The following is a 17,043-nucleotide window of genomic DNA, read 5'->3' as shown; positions in this document are numbered from 1 at the left end:
TGTGATATGGTGAACTGTTGTTCCAAAGCTGTATCCTTCTTCGGAGTGATACAACGCATCTACACATTATTTTCCTCTTCTACCAAGCGATGGAAAATTTTCAAAGATAATGTACAAGGGTCGACAGTGAAGCCATTGTCACAAACACGTTGGGAAAGTCATGTTGAAAGTGTGAAGCCTATAATGGAGCAAACTGCACAGATAAGATATGCATTACTTGATTTAGCAGAAAGTAATGAAGAACCTAAAGTGAAGAGTGAAGCCGAGTCATTAGCAATACATGAACTTCAAAATTTTGAGTTTTTGTTTGGCATGATAATCTAGTACAGATTGTTGCATGCTGTCAATATTGTGAGTAAATTTCTTCAAACCGAATCCATGGATATTGATCATGCTATTGACCTCTTGCAAGGGCTTGTTTCATTTCTTGAAGAATATAGAGAAATTGGATTTGCTATTGCCAAAGATGAAGCGACAAAAAAGGCAAGCGAAATGGGAATTGAAGCTGTATTTACAGAAAAACGCATAATTTGAAGAAAAAACAATTTGATGAAAGCGGTAGTGATGAGGTAAAACAATCAGCAGAAGAATCTTTTAGAGTTGAGTACTTTATTTTTATAATTGATTAAGCTCTATCTTCTATGAGGACTCGATTTGAACAATTCAAACAATATGATGATACATTTGGATTTTTGTTTAGTTTGAAGAGGTTAAGGGATGCAACTTTTTCAAGTTTGTTGAAATCTTGTTTAAATCTTGAGAAATATCTTCAACATAATGGGCGTTCGGATATTAGTGGAGATGATTTATGTTTGGAATTACAAGTCTTGAGATGTTATATACCAAGTGAAGCAACAAGAGCAATTGAAGTGCTACAATATTTGAAGACATTGGATGTTTGTTTTCCAAATGCTTATACTGCTTACCAAATTTTGTTAACCATACCGGTTACAGTTGCATCTGCGGAAAGAAGTTTCTCAAAATTAAAGTTGATCAAGACCTATCTCCGATCAACTATGTCGCAAGAAAGATTAAACGGATTGGCTATGTTATCAATAGAAAAAGAAATGGTTGAGCAGTTAAGTTATTCAGATTTGATTGATATTTTTGCCTCTAAAACAGCAAGACGAATAGTATTTAACTAATTGTTTGAAATTTTTGGTTTGATGGTTTATAATATAAATCGTTTCTATGATATATTTCGTTGTTATTTTAATGTTAGTTTTTTAAGTTAGCAATGAGTCGCATAATACACCTTTGAATTTTGTCGCTGGGGGGCCTACTTTTCATCGTTCGCCTCAGGGCCCATTAGACACAGGACCGGCTCTGGGTGGGTGTGGTGGCGTCGATTGCTGGTGGTGGTTTTAGGATAATGGATTGGGACTTGGGAAAGAAGGGAAGGGTGGTGGACGGTTTTTGTTTTGATTTATGTTTTTTTAATTTAATTATTAATATATTATAATTATGTTTTTTTGTTGAAAAAAAATGTAAAGTTACAATTTTAACATTTTAAAATTATTCAAAAATTTGATCAATGTGAATTCTCTAGTCAAAAGTCAAATAACGCTCAAACTAATAGAAATCATCCATTTGAACTTCAAGTGAGTTTTTGAAAAGTTGATACAAATTAAAGATTTGGGTCAAATTTGCAGAAAAGTGATAAATTTGGTATCGTGGTTGCGATTTTCCCAAAATAGAAAGCAAGGCCTACTTTGCATTCTTCTTTGAATCAAACATTGAATGAAATCGATTCTTTTTTAGATATCAAAATCGAAATCGGATCTCATCAGGAAGAAGAGCGATTGGACATGTTTACCCAAACATTGTTATTGTCATAGACTGGGTTCGCGTCAATCTTCTTTCACAATTGCACATCCATCTCCTTCTTTTAACCTTATATTGGTGGCTCAAGAGCATCTACCTATTCTCCTCTACATGCTTAGGCTACCTTTCGAGTTGAATGCCAAATGAATTCCATGAGAGATATAGGCAGAAGCCCCATTCGGGAACCAAGCAATGCCTGCTCCGCTAACTGCCGAGATGAAGTGGGAACCCATTTGACCCCATCTCAATCCCAAATCGTCCGGTAGTGGGAACTCGGGTCTTGTATGGATATGCACGCAATAAGTCAAACTGACCTCTGGGATTTTGTAAATGAGCAGCTCGGGGTGGGGATAGCTCGATTTATGAACGATGAATAGGCCCTTCTCTCCCCAAAGGAAGAGAGAAAGTCCCTAAGTCGCTCAACTCCCATCGCGGTGATTTTCGGCGATATTTTTAAATTTCATCACATTTCACGTGTAACATCATATTAATTTTCATTATATGAAGATATAAAAATGCAAGTGAAATTTTATTATTAATTATTTTTTCTGAAAACAGTTGAAATCTCATCATATATAATGTCATACGAATAAGTTGTAACCAAGTTTTTCGTTTTGAAACCAGAGTTTCTATTGAATTTTTAAAGAAATTTTGTATAGAGTTACAAAATTCTTATTTAATTACAAAGAATATTGGAAAAATGTTAAGGCAAGATTATGAGTCACATGTGCCCATGCCACGCATTAAATCTTAACTTGTGGGCAGATTCCCTGTGAATTTATAGCTTTTGTATAATTTTATCTAGAAAACATATTTAAGCAAAATATTATTTCAAAAGTTAGAAATTTATTTTTTACAAATAAAAACTACATTTTTTTGTTTTTTGAACATCTCATAACGAATATAAATTTATAAATACTAGAGATGATCTTCTCAATAAATACTCTTTATATTCGTCATTTTTGACATATATTGTAATCTGCCACTATCAAGAATCTTGCCTCGACTAACCTGAAGTGTCGAATTCAGGGCAGGCCCGCTACCACATGACACAGTATACACGTCATGTCTATTGCAAATTAGACAAAGCAAAACTTTATTTTTTTACCCCTAAACCCCGTGAACCTTTTTAAAGAAATTTACTTCCTTTTCATTATGAGGCTGCTTTAGCAATTTATTCGTCCTACAGTATATCCAACCATGTTTAATTACGTATAAGTATCTGCTAGTACATAAATAAAGATGTTAGATTTTTCAGCCAAGGCAGAAATTGGGTTTTGGAGCAGAGACTCTCTTCATATACGAGCAGTTTACTGTAGGCTCATCGAGTGCACTAGTGTTTCTGTCTATAAATGATCTCGGTCTGATTTTTCCTCTACATGAAGATTCTTTATCTGGGCTTCTGTAAAAATGACAAGTTTACACAAGTCCCTTGATAATGTAGATTTAGAGGCCGCTAGTTTTAATCGCGGTGGAAACGATGGCGGCGGCGGTGTAGGCGGCAGCTCAAACTCCTCTAATGCAAATGACCATTCTACATCAAGCCCTTGTGGAAGTGAGATTGTGAGTATTTCTGAAAATACTAGTATTGATGAAAACAGTAAGAGAAGAGAATCGAATGTGTCAGAGTGTTCAGTGGAGGTGGAGGTGGTGGATCTGAAAGATGGTCCACCAGAAAGCAGGCTGCATTTGTTCAAGATTATTAGGGATTGTAGAATTTGTCATCTGAGCTTGGATGCAGCCAATCAAGACTCTGGTTTACCCATTGAATTGGGTTGTTCTTGTAAAGGTGATTTGGCTGCTGCTCACAATCAATGTGCTGAGGCTTGGTTCAAGATTAAAGGAAACAAGTAAGTAATCAGTCATATATATTCAAGTCTTAATCTTTATGAATTTTGAATTCTGTAAATTCATCTTTTTTACCTATCAAAAATAAAAAAAATAAAAAATCATTCTTTTAAGTTTCTTGCGAACTCATCTGGGGATTAACCAACTTTTACTGTGCTTAAAAAGTACGGTAATTCTTTTTAAGTTGCTGGACTGGCGATCAAATCAAGTAAGTTGTTTAATAACGTTTTGATTTTTCATGTTCAGTTTCTATACGTATTGGCTGTGTCAATTATTGATGGCATACGGCCAAAAGGGCTGGGTGATTTGTTAGGAAGATAAAATGTAACTTTGTTTTGGTAGAAAAGTGTTAACTTTAGATGAGAATAAAAGACTTATCTGATGTGGTATAAAGGAAAAAGTTGGGTGTGAAATCGGAAGAATCTGTGAATAGCGAAAAATATAAAAAAGCCCCAGGAAGTTCTACCTTTATGGCCGGCGTTCTTTAATGTTCATTTTATGGGACTTTTAATATTTTCCTTAAGAGTTTGGACTGGTCATGGATTTTTCACTTGGTTGTTCGTGGACGATTTCAATTGATGGATACCATGTCTATGTTATAGATCGTATATATTGTACTTGCAGGAATCCTGGAATCCATCAAATTGGATACCGAATTGATAAGAGTGGTTGCTGGTTTCCAGTTATCTAAGCTAAAATTTTCATCTTGGATTAATGGAGGATGTGCAGTAGTAAAAATCTTATAACCTAAATTTTCGTATCCTTGAGCTTTCGTTCGTTAAAAAATATGCAGCTGCTATCAGTTCGTCAACTTGTTAGATTCTTGTCTATGTTGGTGTAGAAAAAACATGCCAGATATGGAGAAATTAGATAGTTGACATAAAATAAAGCAAGCAATAAAATGAATGTTAGGCAAGGCATTTCTTTAAAGAACTTTATTGACGAAATTGTCACTCAAGATATTTTCATGTGATGCTATGATCTTATGTCTCTATCCTTTGACTTGGTGATGGAGATCCTTAATGATATTATATTGCAATATTACCAAAAATTCGATGGTTATATTCGAAAAAGCAATTAGGCAATATTTTTATGTATTTTATTTTATTTTCTTGTTTGGTCAAGATTTCAACTATAAATAAGAGTTGGGCTTTTGATGAATTGAATAAACCATATTTTCTCTCTTAATTGCTCTTCTTCTTCTTCTTCTCCCTCTTTTCCCCCTGTATTTCTCCTTCTTCGTTCTTCCTCTTCTCCTTCAATTCTAGTGCTTTTTAAGAGGGTCTATTGTCATCGTCATCGTCACTTGGTAGCTATTACTTGGAGTTCCTCTGAATAAAATCAGATTGTCTTGGTCTTAGATATAATTAAATCAATTCCCCGAACTAGACTTTTTATTCACAAATCTCTCCACCCTCTACATCAGCCCCCTCTCGCCCAGCCAATAAAAGAATTGTGAATAAACACTGAAGAAAAGAAACTCATAGAGAAATGCTGTGTTCGGTAAAAGGAATGGAAATCAAGGATAATTTTTTCTACAATGTATTTCTTGCGGTCGAACTTCTCATCATTTTCAGATTCACTCTTCTTACTGGGTTTTTCTTAATTTTTGTTATCGGTAACCTCGAGACTTCTTATCCGCAAGCATTCGAGTGAATGATATATCTCTGCCAATTTAATCGTAGTGATTAGCATTGAATTTCAAGAATTTTGATGCTTACTGCACCAACTCAAACTCTCAATGCAACCTTTTGTATTTTGGAGAATTGGTAGCTAAAGTACTAGAGAATTATCTTTAGATGACCTGTTCTTGTAAATGCTTGCAATTCCTTGACATATTTGCTGACGGGTCCAACTTCCATGGATGAGAGCTTATTCACATGGTAATGGATTCTGATGCCTAGAGCAGTTTTTTGAGGTTGCAATGATAATAGCTAAATGGCTGTCTCGAATGTCAATATCTATGTCATTTACTGGACCTCTTATTTAATTTTCAGATGGCCCACCATGTGAGTCTTAACTATGATCTGTGGAAACCATGAGGCGTAGAAAATTTTGGATCAATTGATGTGAGAGTCTTAACTCTTTTTCACCTTCTCTAGAATCTCTTACTATGCCAAAATAAAATAAGATGCTCTTACCAATTTCCTTGTGGAGTCTTGTGTCACCTTTTTATTTCTTGAAACTTCGTTCTCATCAAATGAAACTTCATTGCTATGAAATGTTCAACTTTTTAGGATTGATAAAGGAAAAAATGACGCCTTATCTATAGTCAGACCACCTTTCATAATCTCTAAAAGTTGAAGCATACTTCCCCTTTTTTTTATTACCAGAGCACTGAAATATTAGCTCGACTTTTATATTTCCTCATGAGACTCTGTCCTCCAAAAAATCTGCAGATAATGCAACTGATTTACCAAATATTAGCTCGAGCTAGAACAATGATTAGTCCTTCAATTTGTGAATTTGGCGGTTTGCAGTTCTATTTTATTTTGCTGCTTTATTTGGCGAGTAAATTTAACCAATAATCACTGAACTTTACACTTGATTACTACTTGCTCACTTATCTTTCACATATTACTGAATGCTCACTCATCTTTTCATATAATTACTCATTCACCACTCGTCTCTTCAAATAATTGGGCTATTTTTACGGCAAATTTTCGACAACTTCCGAACACAAAGAATGTCGAATTTTGATACCGTTGGAAAGCCCACGATATCCTCTTCAATTACCACTCAAAATCTCATTATAACTCCAAGGGATTCGATCGAAAAATTGCCTTAAAAATCGTCCAAAAAATCTGAAAATCTGCCCAGATTTTCAGATTTTTTAGGCGACTTTTAAGGCAATTTTTCGGCAACTTTCGACCATCAAAACTATCTAATTTTGATATCATTGGAAAGCCCACAATGTCCTCTTCAATTACCACCCAAAATTTCCCGATAACTCCAAAGGATTCGGTCGGAATAAACCCACAAAGTCAGCGTCCCGAATTTTGTCCAGATTTTTGCCTTTTCAAGATGCTGATTTTGTAGGTTTATTCCGACCGAATCCTTTGGTGTTATGGGAAAATTTTGGATGGTAATTGAAGAGGACATTGTGGGCTTTCCAATGGTATCAAAATTAGATAGTTTTGATGGTCGAAAGTTGTCGAAAAATTGCCTTAAAAGTCGCCTAAAAAATCTGAAAATCTGGGCAGATTTTCAAAATTTTTGGACAACTTTTAAGGCAATTTTTCGATCGAATCCCTTGGAGTTATAATGAGATTTTGGGTGGTAATTGAAGAGGATATCGCGGACTTTCCAACGGTATCCAAATTCGACATTCTTTGTGGTCGGAAGTTGTCGAAAATTTGCCGTAAAAGTCGCCCAATTATTTGAAGAGACGAGTGGTGAATGAGTAATTATATGAAAAGATGAGTGAGCATTCAATAATCTGTGAAAGATGAGTGAGCAAGTAGTAATCAAGTGTAAAGTTCAGTGATTATTGGTTAAATTTACTCTTTATTTGGCAGTTCTGACCAACTTGGCTAATCTTGCACTCCTCGTTAGCCCTGTTACTATCTGTTCAAGTTTTAGGTATAATGCACACATTCTTTAGAAGCAATTTTGTCATGCTATGCATTAAGGTTTCTATACATTTTGATTTGCAGAACTTGTGAGATATGCGGATCAATTGCACGAAATGTTTCTGGTGTGAACGAGGTTGAGTTGATGGAGCAGTGGAATGAAGCGAATGATAATGCTGCCACAGCTACGACATCGGCTTCTCAAACAGCATCTCGAAACTTTTGGCAGGGTCATCGATTTCTGAACTTCTTGTTAGCTTGTATGGTATTTGCATTTGTCATCTCCTGGCTTTTTCACTTCAATGTACCCTCATGAGATCTTCTCAGGGGCTACAAAATGGTCATTCAAGAAAACATCTAGGCTCCTTTCAATACTTTATATTCGGTCACGGTGGCATTCTGGCATCTGTTTTTACACTTTGCTCTACGAACTCTTATTAGCTGCCAGGTTGTGTATATTGAGGACTGGTAGTTCGTGTTGTATTGTTGTTCTGTTATCTATTGTAATTGTGAGAATGTCCTTTATTGTAATTTAATCCCACTGCTTCATCCCATTATATATTTGCGATCTCTTTTGTCGTTTTACACTATTCTTTGTTATCAACCAGTGCCATTTTCATATGCAACATCTGCTGAGTTGCACAAATATTTCAAGGGCTAATTTCTTGCTATATGTTCTATAAAATCTTGCAAGAGTATGGAATCATTGACAAATAATGGAATTGATGAGTTGAGAGTTGTCGTCACACAAGAAATAAATTCAATTCAAATTTACTAGTTATATATAGAATTTGAAATACGTAACACAAAAAAGGAGTTGATTTTATTTATGCTAAATTAACCCAAGAAAACTATAAGTGGTGGTGGTGGTGGTGTTTTATTTTTTTAAACAATTTATGAATGATTGTATTAGAAATTGAATTCGTCTATTGCTATTTATTTTAATTCTTAATTACGCAATTTAATCATATTCATGCATTTTTTATAATTGAGAAAGCTAATATATTTGATTTTCTTTTTCAAGATAAACTAACTCTATATGTTAATTTTCTCGACATTAAAACTTATTGTAAGTCATCCAACATCATAACAAGCAACCAATTATCTAATTGATGATCAAGTAATTAAATAATGCAATAGATATACAAATTTAATCAAAAAACTCAAGAAATACTAAATCATTAGTCTTGAATTAAAATAAATAACAATAGGTTTATCCCATCCAATACAAAAATGATCTAGTCTAGTATGCTTTTAAATAAATTAAGAAAAATAATGAAAAATCATCACCCAAATCATGAAATAATACAAGAAATCTTGATACTCAATTCCAATGTTGAATTCTTCAAAATCTTGATGTAATTCGCTTCAATTCCTAGCTATGACTTGATCTTCTCTTCATAATGAACTACCCTCTCATTCTTGATGAATTTCATGATATTATTGTGTATAAAGAGGCAAGAGAGAATTTTCTCATATGTAACCCCTATTTTGTATTAATAAGAGTCAAAAATAGGTCAAAATTACTTTCAATTTAAGTTAAAAAAGAGATTGAATCATAAAAAGAAATTGCTGATTCATCTGCGAAAATAACACCCACCGACATAACTAACACGCGCTCACCATTGAACCAAATGGCTCTCAAGTTGGTAAAAAAAGGTATTGTGTGCGCCATGAATTGCCCGCACTCGCCCGACAGTTCACTTTGGTTCATCCCGAGCAACTTTTCAGTATTTTGATCATAACTTTTTCTTTCGATATCCAATTGAAGTAATTCAAAGTGCATTGAAAAGATAACTCAAAGGATTAAAAATCTTATAAAAATAGAAATTTTCCAATTCAAATGTTTATTATCCGAAAAATGGGTTTCAAGCTTACTCTGAAAATACAGAATATGACATTTTTGGTTGGAAATTGATGTGTGAAAATATTTCAAATATATCTCACTCATTTTGACTTCCAATTGATCATATGTAATCTTCAATCATCATTTTATGGTCCGAATCAACTATTGGACGATTTTTGAATTTCTTTCGTTTTTGCACTTTTTCATTCCTTTCTTCGAATTTCACCAATTTGCCCCAAGTTTTACCTAACAAACAAAATTTACACCTAATTAAAATCATATAAATCATCAAAATTTATTACAATTAATTTCATTTAACAACCTAAATAAGTGTATTAACTATACTGAGGTGTTGACTGCTTGAACCATTTCAAGTTTTTAACAAATAATAGAGAAGAAAGCTCGACTACTATTAATTCCCATATTTTTCACAATATGACATCTCAAAATATAGTAGGGTGAGGATGTATGTTCTTAGCATCCTAGATCTACTTTAGATTGGCCTATTCTTATTGTGCATTTTGTAGATTGAGCTTAATTTTTGTTGTGCATGTGTCTCATATAGAGTAGAACACATGTTCTCTAGATCAAATAGGCCGATGTCGGAGCAAAGTGACGGCATCAACCTTGGACGAGTTTAATTCATTATTTAGTTGCTAGGGACGCTGAGTTGCCCCCGCGGTACGATACATGGATATTTTTTTGTACGGACCTTAAAGCCTTTATAGGTCTAGAATAAGGTCGGTATAAATAATAATGTTGCAACTCTTTTTTTCGTGCTAAATAAAATTTATATCCGCTTCGTTCTCATGAACGTAAGCACTCCGTCGACCATGTAAATACTTGTGCTGATTTCTCTCTTTCATTTCTTTATTATTGCACATAAAATCTAATAATTTCCTTTCATTACTAGTATAAATTTCTTTGCCTTATGATGGGAGGGTCTGTTTGATTTCAAGAATCAATTAGAATGCACCTGTAATCTTTTTCCTACTCTCGTTGGGCAAGTCTCTAAGAGTGTAAAAGTCTTCTTAAATCTGAAAGGGACTCAAGGCGAGAGAGAGTATTGAAAAGTTGTATATGAAATCATGTACTCTCTCCATTGTTCGTTCCAGTGCTGAAGAGCTATAATAGATTTTTTGCCATGCCCACGGTAGGCTAGGTCGATTGCTATGGCAATATGCCACGGCCAAAGACTATTTATCAGGGCTACTGACCCTTGGCCACGGGTTACGGCCGTGCCTAAACCGGGTTAAATTTAATGCCCAAGTTACAGAAATTCTTCCCGTGCCCACAATAGGCAAGGTCGATTCCTATGGCAATACCCAGGGCACCTTGGCCACGGGTTATGGCTGTGCCTAAACCGGGTTAAATTTAATGCCCAAGTCACAGAAATTCTTCATGAAATTCAGAATCAGCAGAAGTACAGAGAGAATCTAAGTTAAATGAACCGAGCATGAACATAACCAGCTCATAAATAAACAAAAAGAAAAAAAACACCCCCTGGCACAACACAATTTTATTTATCGATCAAAAAAGAGAGAGAAAAAAGAAAACATCATTCAATAGATATACCGGCTGCTTGTTTGTCATATACAATTCCTACATCTGAAAATTAAGAGATAAAACTACTTGTCTATATCAAAAACTATGCACAGTATATCAAAGGTTCTATCGCTGCACTCGAAATCTTTCCATCCTCGAGGGGGTTTTCCTAATTCTTGATCTCTTGAGATCTAAATTGCCCTCTGTCAGGTCTCTGAGTCGATCCAATTCATCCATGTTGACCAGCACAAAAAAGAAGGAAAAGAAAAAGAAACAAAGCATTCATTATAATTAACTATAGAAAAATCTACCAAATGTTCACTCTCTACAATGTTGATTTAATCAAAATACAACCTTGTTAATTGTAAGTTGATAAATTAACTATAGCTGCCGCACTTGTTTTAGCGACTGCCTTCCGTACCTTCTGTCTCCCATCTTGAATTTCTGTGATTTGCACTACTTCCTTCGACTTCTTTCAATTTGATGTTTTCCCGTCGATCCTCGAGAGAAATTTCAGCCAATTGTTCCTCAAAATTGCTTCACATCCTCTTCTTTCAATTCTCTCCCACTCGTTTTGGGTTCAATACAGACATTCCTTGTCGGGTATATACACCAAGAGAAATGTGCTTCTCTCCAACCTATCCGTACTACTGAAATGCCTAAGAGAATATAGGCTTCAAGCAGTTCTTCAATTCCTCTTATCTGAAATCACATGGATCCATCATTCACCAAATCATCGTTACTACTAACTCTTTCGTTGGAAAGGAACTTAGATATGAACTGAAATGGAGCGCTAGCATCCTTTCAAAAATGGGCTCTTCCAGAGCCTCAAATCTCGCTCGTTAAAGCGCTTTCACACTTACGTCAACCGTTGAGACCCGCATGCGCGTCTCACACCTGCGCATCGACGCCTCGGATAGTTCGTTCAGTCCCAGCAAGTGGAGGGTTCGAAGAAGAGGAACAAGGATTTTTCTGCGCACGGATACGACTCAAACAAAACAGCCCTTCGGGGTCGAGCGACGATAGGAGGTCGGGGGGTCACATCCATTTGAAAAGCCAAGGTGGTATCAGTGCAAGGGCAATTAGTACGGGTTGCCATATATGTCTGGATGGATTGGAACGAAGGGATGAAGGAGGGAAAGCACCAATTGAGGCAAGTTTCCTATCCCATGGGGCTGGCCTCCGACCATAAAAGAAGGGATTGGACTCAGGTGGGCAAGGCAGGATCCCAACCCATTTCTCCCATCAAGCAAGCATCAGAGTCAACAGGCTTTGTATCTTTCTCATAACCTCAAATTCTGCATCCATTTCACTTGGCTTTGTCTTCAGTATTCTTTCCTTCGATATTTTTGTATTAAGGTCGCTCTGATCAATTCACGGTAACGCCGTAAGTTCGATTTTTGCTTTCAAGTCATCACTCTACTTTCCAACAATATCAACTTATAATTTATTAATTTTCCAAGAAACAAATTCTGTAACTTTGAATATGAGATAAAAGGTGGTAATCAAAAGACAGCTATAAACACTTGCAGATGGACAAGAAAAACAGAAACTTACTTCTACACTTATTAAGAACTTCACAATATTTTCAACCTCAAACTCACCATAATATTTTCAAACGTATAGCTAAAAACACTTGACAAGAACAACACAAAATTACTTCCACATTTATTTCCAAACATGAAACACTCAACACTGTTCTTCGGCATTATCAAATTACAGACTGACAGACAGCATAAACTCAACAGCAGGCTCAAAACGCAAAAGGATAATCAACCAGAGATCTCAATGGATTTAACCTCAGGCTTCTTCACTTCCTCCTTCGGCACGGACACAGTAAGCACACCATTCTCCATGCTAGCCTTCACCTGATCCGTCTTGGCATTTTCCGGCAGCCTAAACCGGCGAAGGAACTTGCCACCGCTTCTCTCCACACGATGCCACTTGTCGTTTTTTTCCTCTTGCTCTTTGCTCCTCTCTCCACTAATCTGAAGCACTCCTCCTTCTTCAACCTCCACCTTAACCTCTTCCTTCTTGAGTCCTGGAAGATCAGCCTTAAAAACGTGGGCTTCTGGAGTCTCTTTCCAGTCTATGCGAGCATTAGCAAACGCAGAGGTTTCCCGAGCAGAGCTCGGGAAATTGGCTACCGAGCTTGAGAAAGGGAATCCCTCAAAGGGATCCCAAATATCCAGAGAAAATGGATCGAAAACGTTGCTTCGTCTGTTGCCAAAAAAGCTTGGAATAAGAGACATCTTATCTGATGAATTTCTTAAATTGTAATACGAGGATTTATATATTTTTGGATTGGCTGAATCAAGGCTTTCGAATTTTCGATAAGAGATGTAGTTGAGAAGGTCACGATATATATAGAAGAAGATGGTGATTCTAGGACTTTCGCGGCGTTCTGGAAAAATTATCCTTGGGACCGCCTGTCAGCATCAACCACGAAAAAGAATTAAATATAATAATAAAAAATTATTGCAGAGAAGACGAGATCTTTCTGTAACATTCTATAATATAATAAATTACTTTTTTCTAATGGGATACAACTACGTGCATTTGGAAACAAGGGTTGTCGAATATAAAAGTTTGGGAAAGCAGTAGCTATTGTATCAAACCTTTCATTTAACACAAATTGACCCAGATTTTTCATTTGTGATATCAACTATGTCAAATCTTTCTTAAATTCTCACTTAAAGTCCAACTAGATAGTTACCAATAGAATATAGTCCACCACCTAGGCAATCAACCACTATCGCGCATTCAGGCCATCAAACGTCACCGCCACTACCACCCAATAAAGGAAGAATGAGAGCGTGACAGATTTCTTTTCTTTAGATCTAAAAATCAAAGCTGACTTTGAAATCAGATTTGATTTTGGGGTTTTTTTATTGTTGTGGTGTAAGTGGTGGTTCTAATGAATAAAAGTGGTAATACTGATGAGGAAAAGCGATGGCAGAGGTGGCAGTTAGATGGTGGCGGCGGCGACAGCAAGAATGTTCTATTGCTTGAGGGAGCTGAAGGTTCAATATCTCCAAATGCTTGAGGAAGTTGCTGGTTTTGAGGCGTTAGTGATGTCTAGTTTTGAGGTGGCGTTGGGTTGTAGGTTGAGGCAGTGATGTTGATGATAACAGTGATGGATAGTGGTTGTAATTGAAACTTTTTTTGAAATTGTTACTTTTTAGTTTCAATGGGAAGGATATGTATTTAGGTGAAATTGTCTTGTCTTCAATTCAGGTTGGGATGAAAAGGAAGTTTGTGATGATGATGAAGGCACAGTGTGAAGAGAGAGTTTGCGAAGATTATGAAGGCACAATCTAAATTAAGGTAGCAGTAGTGATCGACAGTGGTAGGTGGGTGGTTGTCGATGGTGGGTATGTTGGCGGTGGATAGTGGATGGCCGGATGGATTTTCTTAAGAAAGATTTAGAAGTAGGTTGGGGTGGGAAGAAGAAGATGGCTTTATTTCTATTTTTTTAAAAATTAGTTTATATAGAAAATAGTTAATTTACCATTTTGCCATTTGTAAATTTGGTCAAAATTATTTTTTAGAGTCAACTAACGGAAACCATCGATTTGGACAATAGGTGAGCATTTCTGAAATGTTTGGAGTCAAGTTTACTACGAAATGAAATGTTTGATACCGTACCTACAATTTTTCTTAAAAGTTTTAGCATATTGATTATATTTTATTTTCTGTTTTTTCTTCAGCAAAACTAATTTGAATGATACTCAAGAAAAGAATATTCTATAAATGTTCGTAGAATTAGAGGATATTCTCTTCCTGGACGATCAGAAACAAATTTACAAAAGTTTGGTATAGGTATCCAGAAAGAAACGATCCAATTAATCAAGATATACAATGAAGATCGTATTCATACAATTTATTATTTCTTGACAAATATAATTTGTTTCATTATTCTAAACAATTATTCTATTTTTAGTAATGAAGGAAGTTGTTATTCTTAACTCTTGGACTATGGAATTCTTATATAACTTAAATGACACAATTTTTTTTTTCAATTCTTTTATTAACGAATTTATATATTGGATTTCATTAACCCTACGTTGGGAACTAATGATTGCCTTTGTCTACATATATTTTGAATTTTTTCATAAAGATCAAATTATATTTGGTCTTGTTTTAATTTTATAATAATTTTACTTTTATGCAAGTTCATTAAAATTTATAATTACTTACAAGTTATCTTATCTTTTTTATTACACATTTTGGGGTTTGTTTGAACCTCATTTTTTGGAAGAATAAATATTATAATAGTAATTTTTTGGAGAATTAATTTTTTTTCCGAGTTTGCAGTAAAATTGTTTTATTGGAGAATGCACTATTAAAAATGAATTTAAGAAAAATAAATTTTTAAATAACCAGAAAAATAAATTTTTAAATAACCAGACTCAAACAAGGATTTAGTAAGATTCAAACTTTTTACAAACTCTTATTTTACTACATATCCTGAAATTCATTGTTTATTTATTATATAAAAAACTAGGATATAAGACGTGAATTGCCCGTAATTTTATAACAACGTAGTGTAATATTTTATCATTCAAATATTGAACATTCAGACAGTGGCTCCTCACTTGTAAAGTGATACAACATGACCACACCATTTTTATATCTTTCACTTACTTTGTTGAACACTCAAAATTTGACTTCCAATGAATTATGAACATGTAAAGAATATGTATAATTTGTTGACGAATCCTTCACCCCTAAATTTCAACAATAATTAAAAAAATGTTATTTAATCTCGCTCGAATATGTCTCCAGTCTATGTGGTTATAACCCAATGAGGTTAAATAATATTATTCAAATAATTAAAAACCCTACACCAATTAAAATAAATCAATATTAAGATTTTAATAACACTTCTACTAAAAATTAAAACAAATTAAACAATCAATTGAAATGAGTGAAAATTGTAATGAATGACATCAATAGCCTTAAATGATTTGGCATGCTTGTTTATGATGAATCGGTATAGATTAATTTGCTATCCACACTCTCTTTTTCTGTAAGTATTATGCCCTAAGTTCAATCAACTTTTGATATAAATACTTTTGATATATAATTAATACATTTTAATGGTAGATCTATTATTTAATTAATAAACAATTAAATAAATAATAAAGTCCGTAAATTCAAATCTTCGTAATTTGGTAATCACAAAAAGTTGTGGTTGTGAGATACAAATTACATCTAATTGAATTTTAAATCGTCCGTGGTCGTAAGTAATAACGAGATACGGATATCTTTATTACGGATAGACTATCACGTGTGGCATTTCTTACTTATGAAGTAAGTAGCCGATCTCACAAGTTAAAGTGTAGTGACACTTAAATGAATACGTGAATGTTTTATTATAGAACAAAACATTGGAGACCCGTCTAGAGATTCCATATGGATAACTATTTGAGTGTCAGTGGTTAATCTCTAACGTTCGATAGTGGGATTGGTCTTTTTGACTTGAGATCGTCATAGTACCTTATCTGAGGACGGTCATGCTTTAACGGTGTTGGATGTTGCTCCACCAAGGGCTGCTAATACGGCATCGTTCGGGTATGTCAATAATCATATGAAGGTTGTAAATGACCCATAGAGGATTCGTCACTCTTAGATAGTAAGAGATTATGATCTGTCTTTTATTCAATTAAGTCGATGATGAAATCATTGGCCAATGTATACTCATAAGTCGAAAAGGAGTTTTCGACATATATTGACTTAATAGTGGAATGAAAGATATGATCGATATTCGGGATTGACACAATTCCATATCTCGTAATTGATCGGATCATATTGACGAAGGGATTATAGTTTCACGGTAAACGAACGAGTTTGGTTTTGTCATACCACATGACATTTTTCGTCACATGTATTGCCCTGACACATTGCTAGATGTCAATCTGGGACGGCGAGTTTGAATTGATGATAAATTAAAAGGGTGTTTTAATTTATCAATTTTGATTAGATCAAAATAATATTTCACGTCTTTAGGCATCGTGATCGGAAACCTGATGGGTCGCACACAAAAGAGAATTGGAAGATTGCAATTTGTCAATTAATTAATTTAACAATCGTTGGATAAATTAATTAATTGGTTTAGTTATTTATAGGCCCGAACTAATTAATTGGATTAATTAATTCACGGACCGGATTTAATTAAATGGATTAATTAAATATTGGACCGGGCCAGGCCCATTTGGGCTTATATATATACATGACTAAGGTTTTCAATCCATATGGTTTTTTATAATTATTCTTGCTAGCACAAGAGGAGAAAACCCTGGTAGCTGCAATCTTGTTCTTTGTGTGGATCACCGTTAGAGGCTGCACAATTGGACAGCTGTGGGTGGCGAATCAAGATTGCTGGAACGAAAAGAATGGCAAAGA

The 17,043-nt window shown here is 34.8% G+C and overlaps 2 protein-coding genes and 1 long non-coding RNA gene across 3 annotated transcripts; 1 reads left to right on the top strand and 2 right to left on the bottom strand.

Moving 5' to 3' along the window:
• Positions 1 to 2,956: 2,956 nt before the first annotated feature.
• On the top strand, positions 2,957 to 7,827 carry LOC111376451. The gene is made up of 2 exons (XM_022999409.1): positions 2,957 to 3,674; positions 7,329 to 7,827. The coding sequence occupies exons 1-2, from the start codon at positions 3,235 to 3,237 to the stop codon at positions 7,558 to 7,560; spliced, it is 672 nt and encodes a 223-aa protein (XP_022855177.1). The 5' UTR covers positions 2,957 to 3,234; the 3' UTR covers positions 7,561 to 7,827.
• Positions 7,828 to 10,597: 2,770 nt separating this feature from the next.
• Positions 10,598 to 11,361, bottom strand: LOC111376450. Its single transcript, XR_002699484.1, has 2 exons — positions 11,057 to 11,361; positions 10,598 to 10,849 (listed from the first exon to the last, which is right to left on the bottom strand). It is a non-coding gene; the product is annotated as an uncharacterized LOC111376450 (long non-coding RNA).
• Positions 11,362 to 12,168: 807 nt separating this feature from the next.
• On the bottom strand, positions 12,169 to 12,999 carry LOC111376449 (18.2 kDa class I heat shock protein-like). The gene has a single exon (XM_022999408.1). It carries the CDS (start codon positions 12,885 to 12,887, stop codon positions 12,408 to 12,410), a length of 480 nt encoding a protein of 159 aa, XP_022855176.1. The 5' UTR covers positions 12,888 to 12,999; the 3' UTR covers positions 12,169 to 12,407.
• Between the last annotated feature and the right edge of the window lie 4,044 nt (positions 13,000 to 17,043).

The sequence above is a fragment of the Olea europaea genome, unplaced genomic scaffold (genome assembly GCF_002742605.1).
Source record: "Olea europaea var. sylvestris unplaced genomic scaffold, O_europaea_v1 scaffold1507, whole genome shotgun sequence".
Taxonomy (NCBI): Eukaryota; Viridiplantae; Streptophyta; class Magnoliopsida; order Lamiales; family Oleaceae; genus Olea; species Olea europaea.
Note: the sequence above shows the minus strand (reverse complement) of the source record. Positions and strands in the feature narration are given on the sequence as shown.

Excerpts from the sequence above, each read along its gene's own strand:
- LOC111376451 (XM_022999409.1), top strand. The coding sequence starts at position 3,235 with ATGACAAGTTTACACAAGTCCCTTGATAATGTAGATTTAGAGGCCGCT. Across the intron at positions 3,675-7,328 it reads TTCAAGATTAAAGGAAACAA|AACTTGTGAGATATGCGGAT; the intron begins GTAAGTAATCAG and ends TTTGATTTGCAG.
- LOC111376449 (XM_022999408.1), bottom strand. The coding sequence starts at position 12,887 with ATGTCTCTTATTCCAAGCTTTTTTGGCAACAGACGAAGCAACGTTTTC.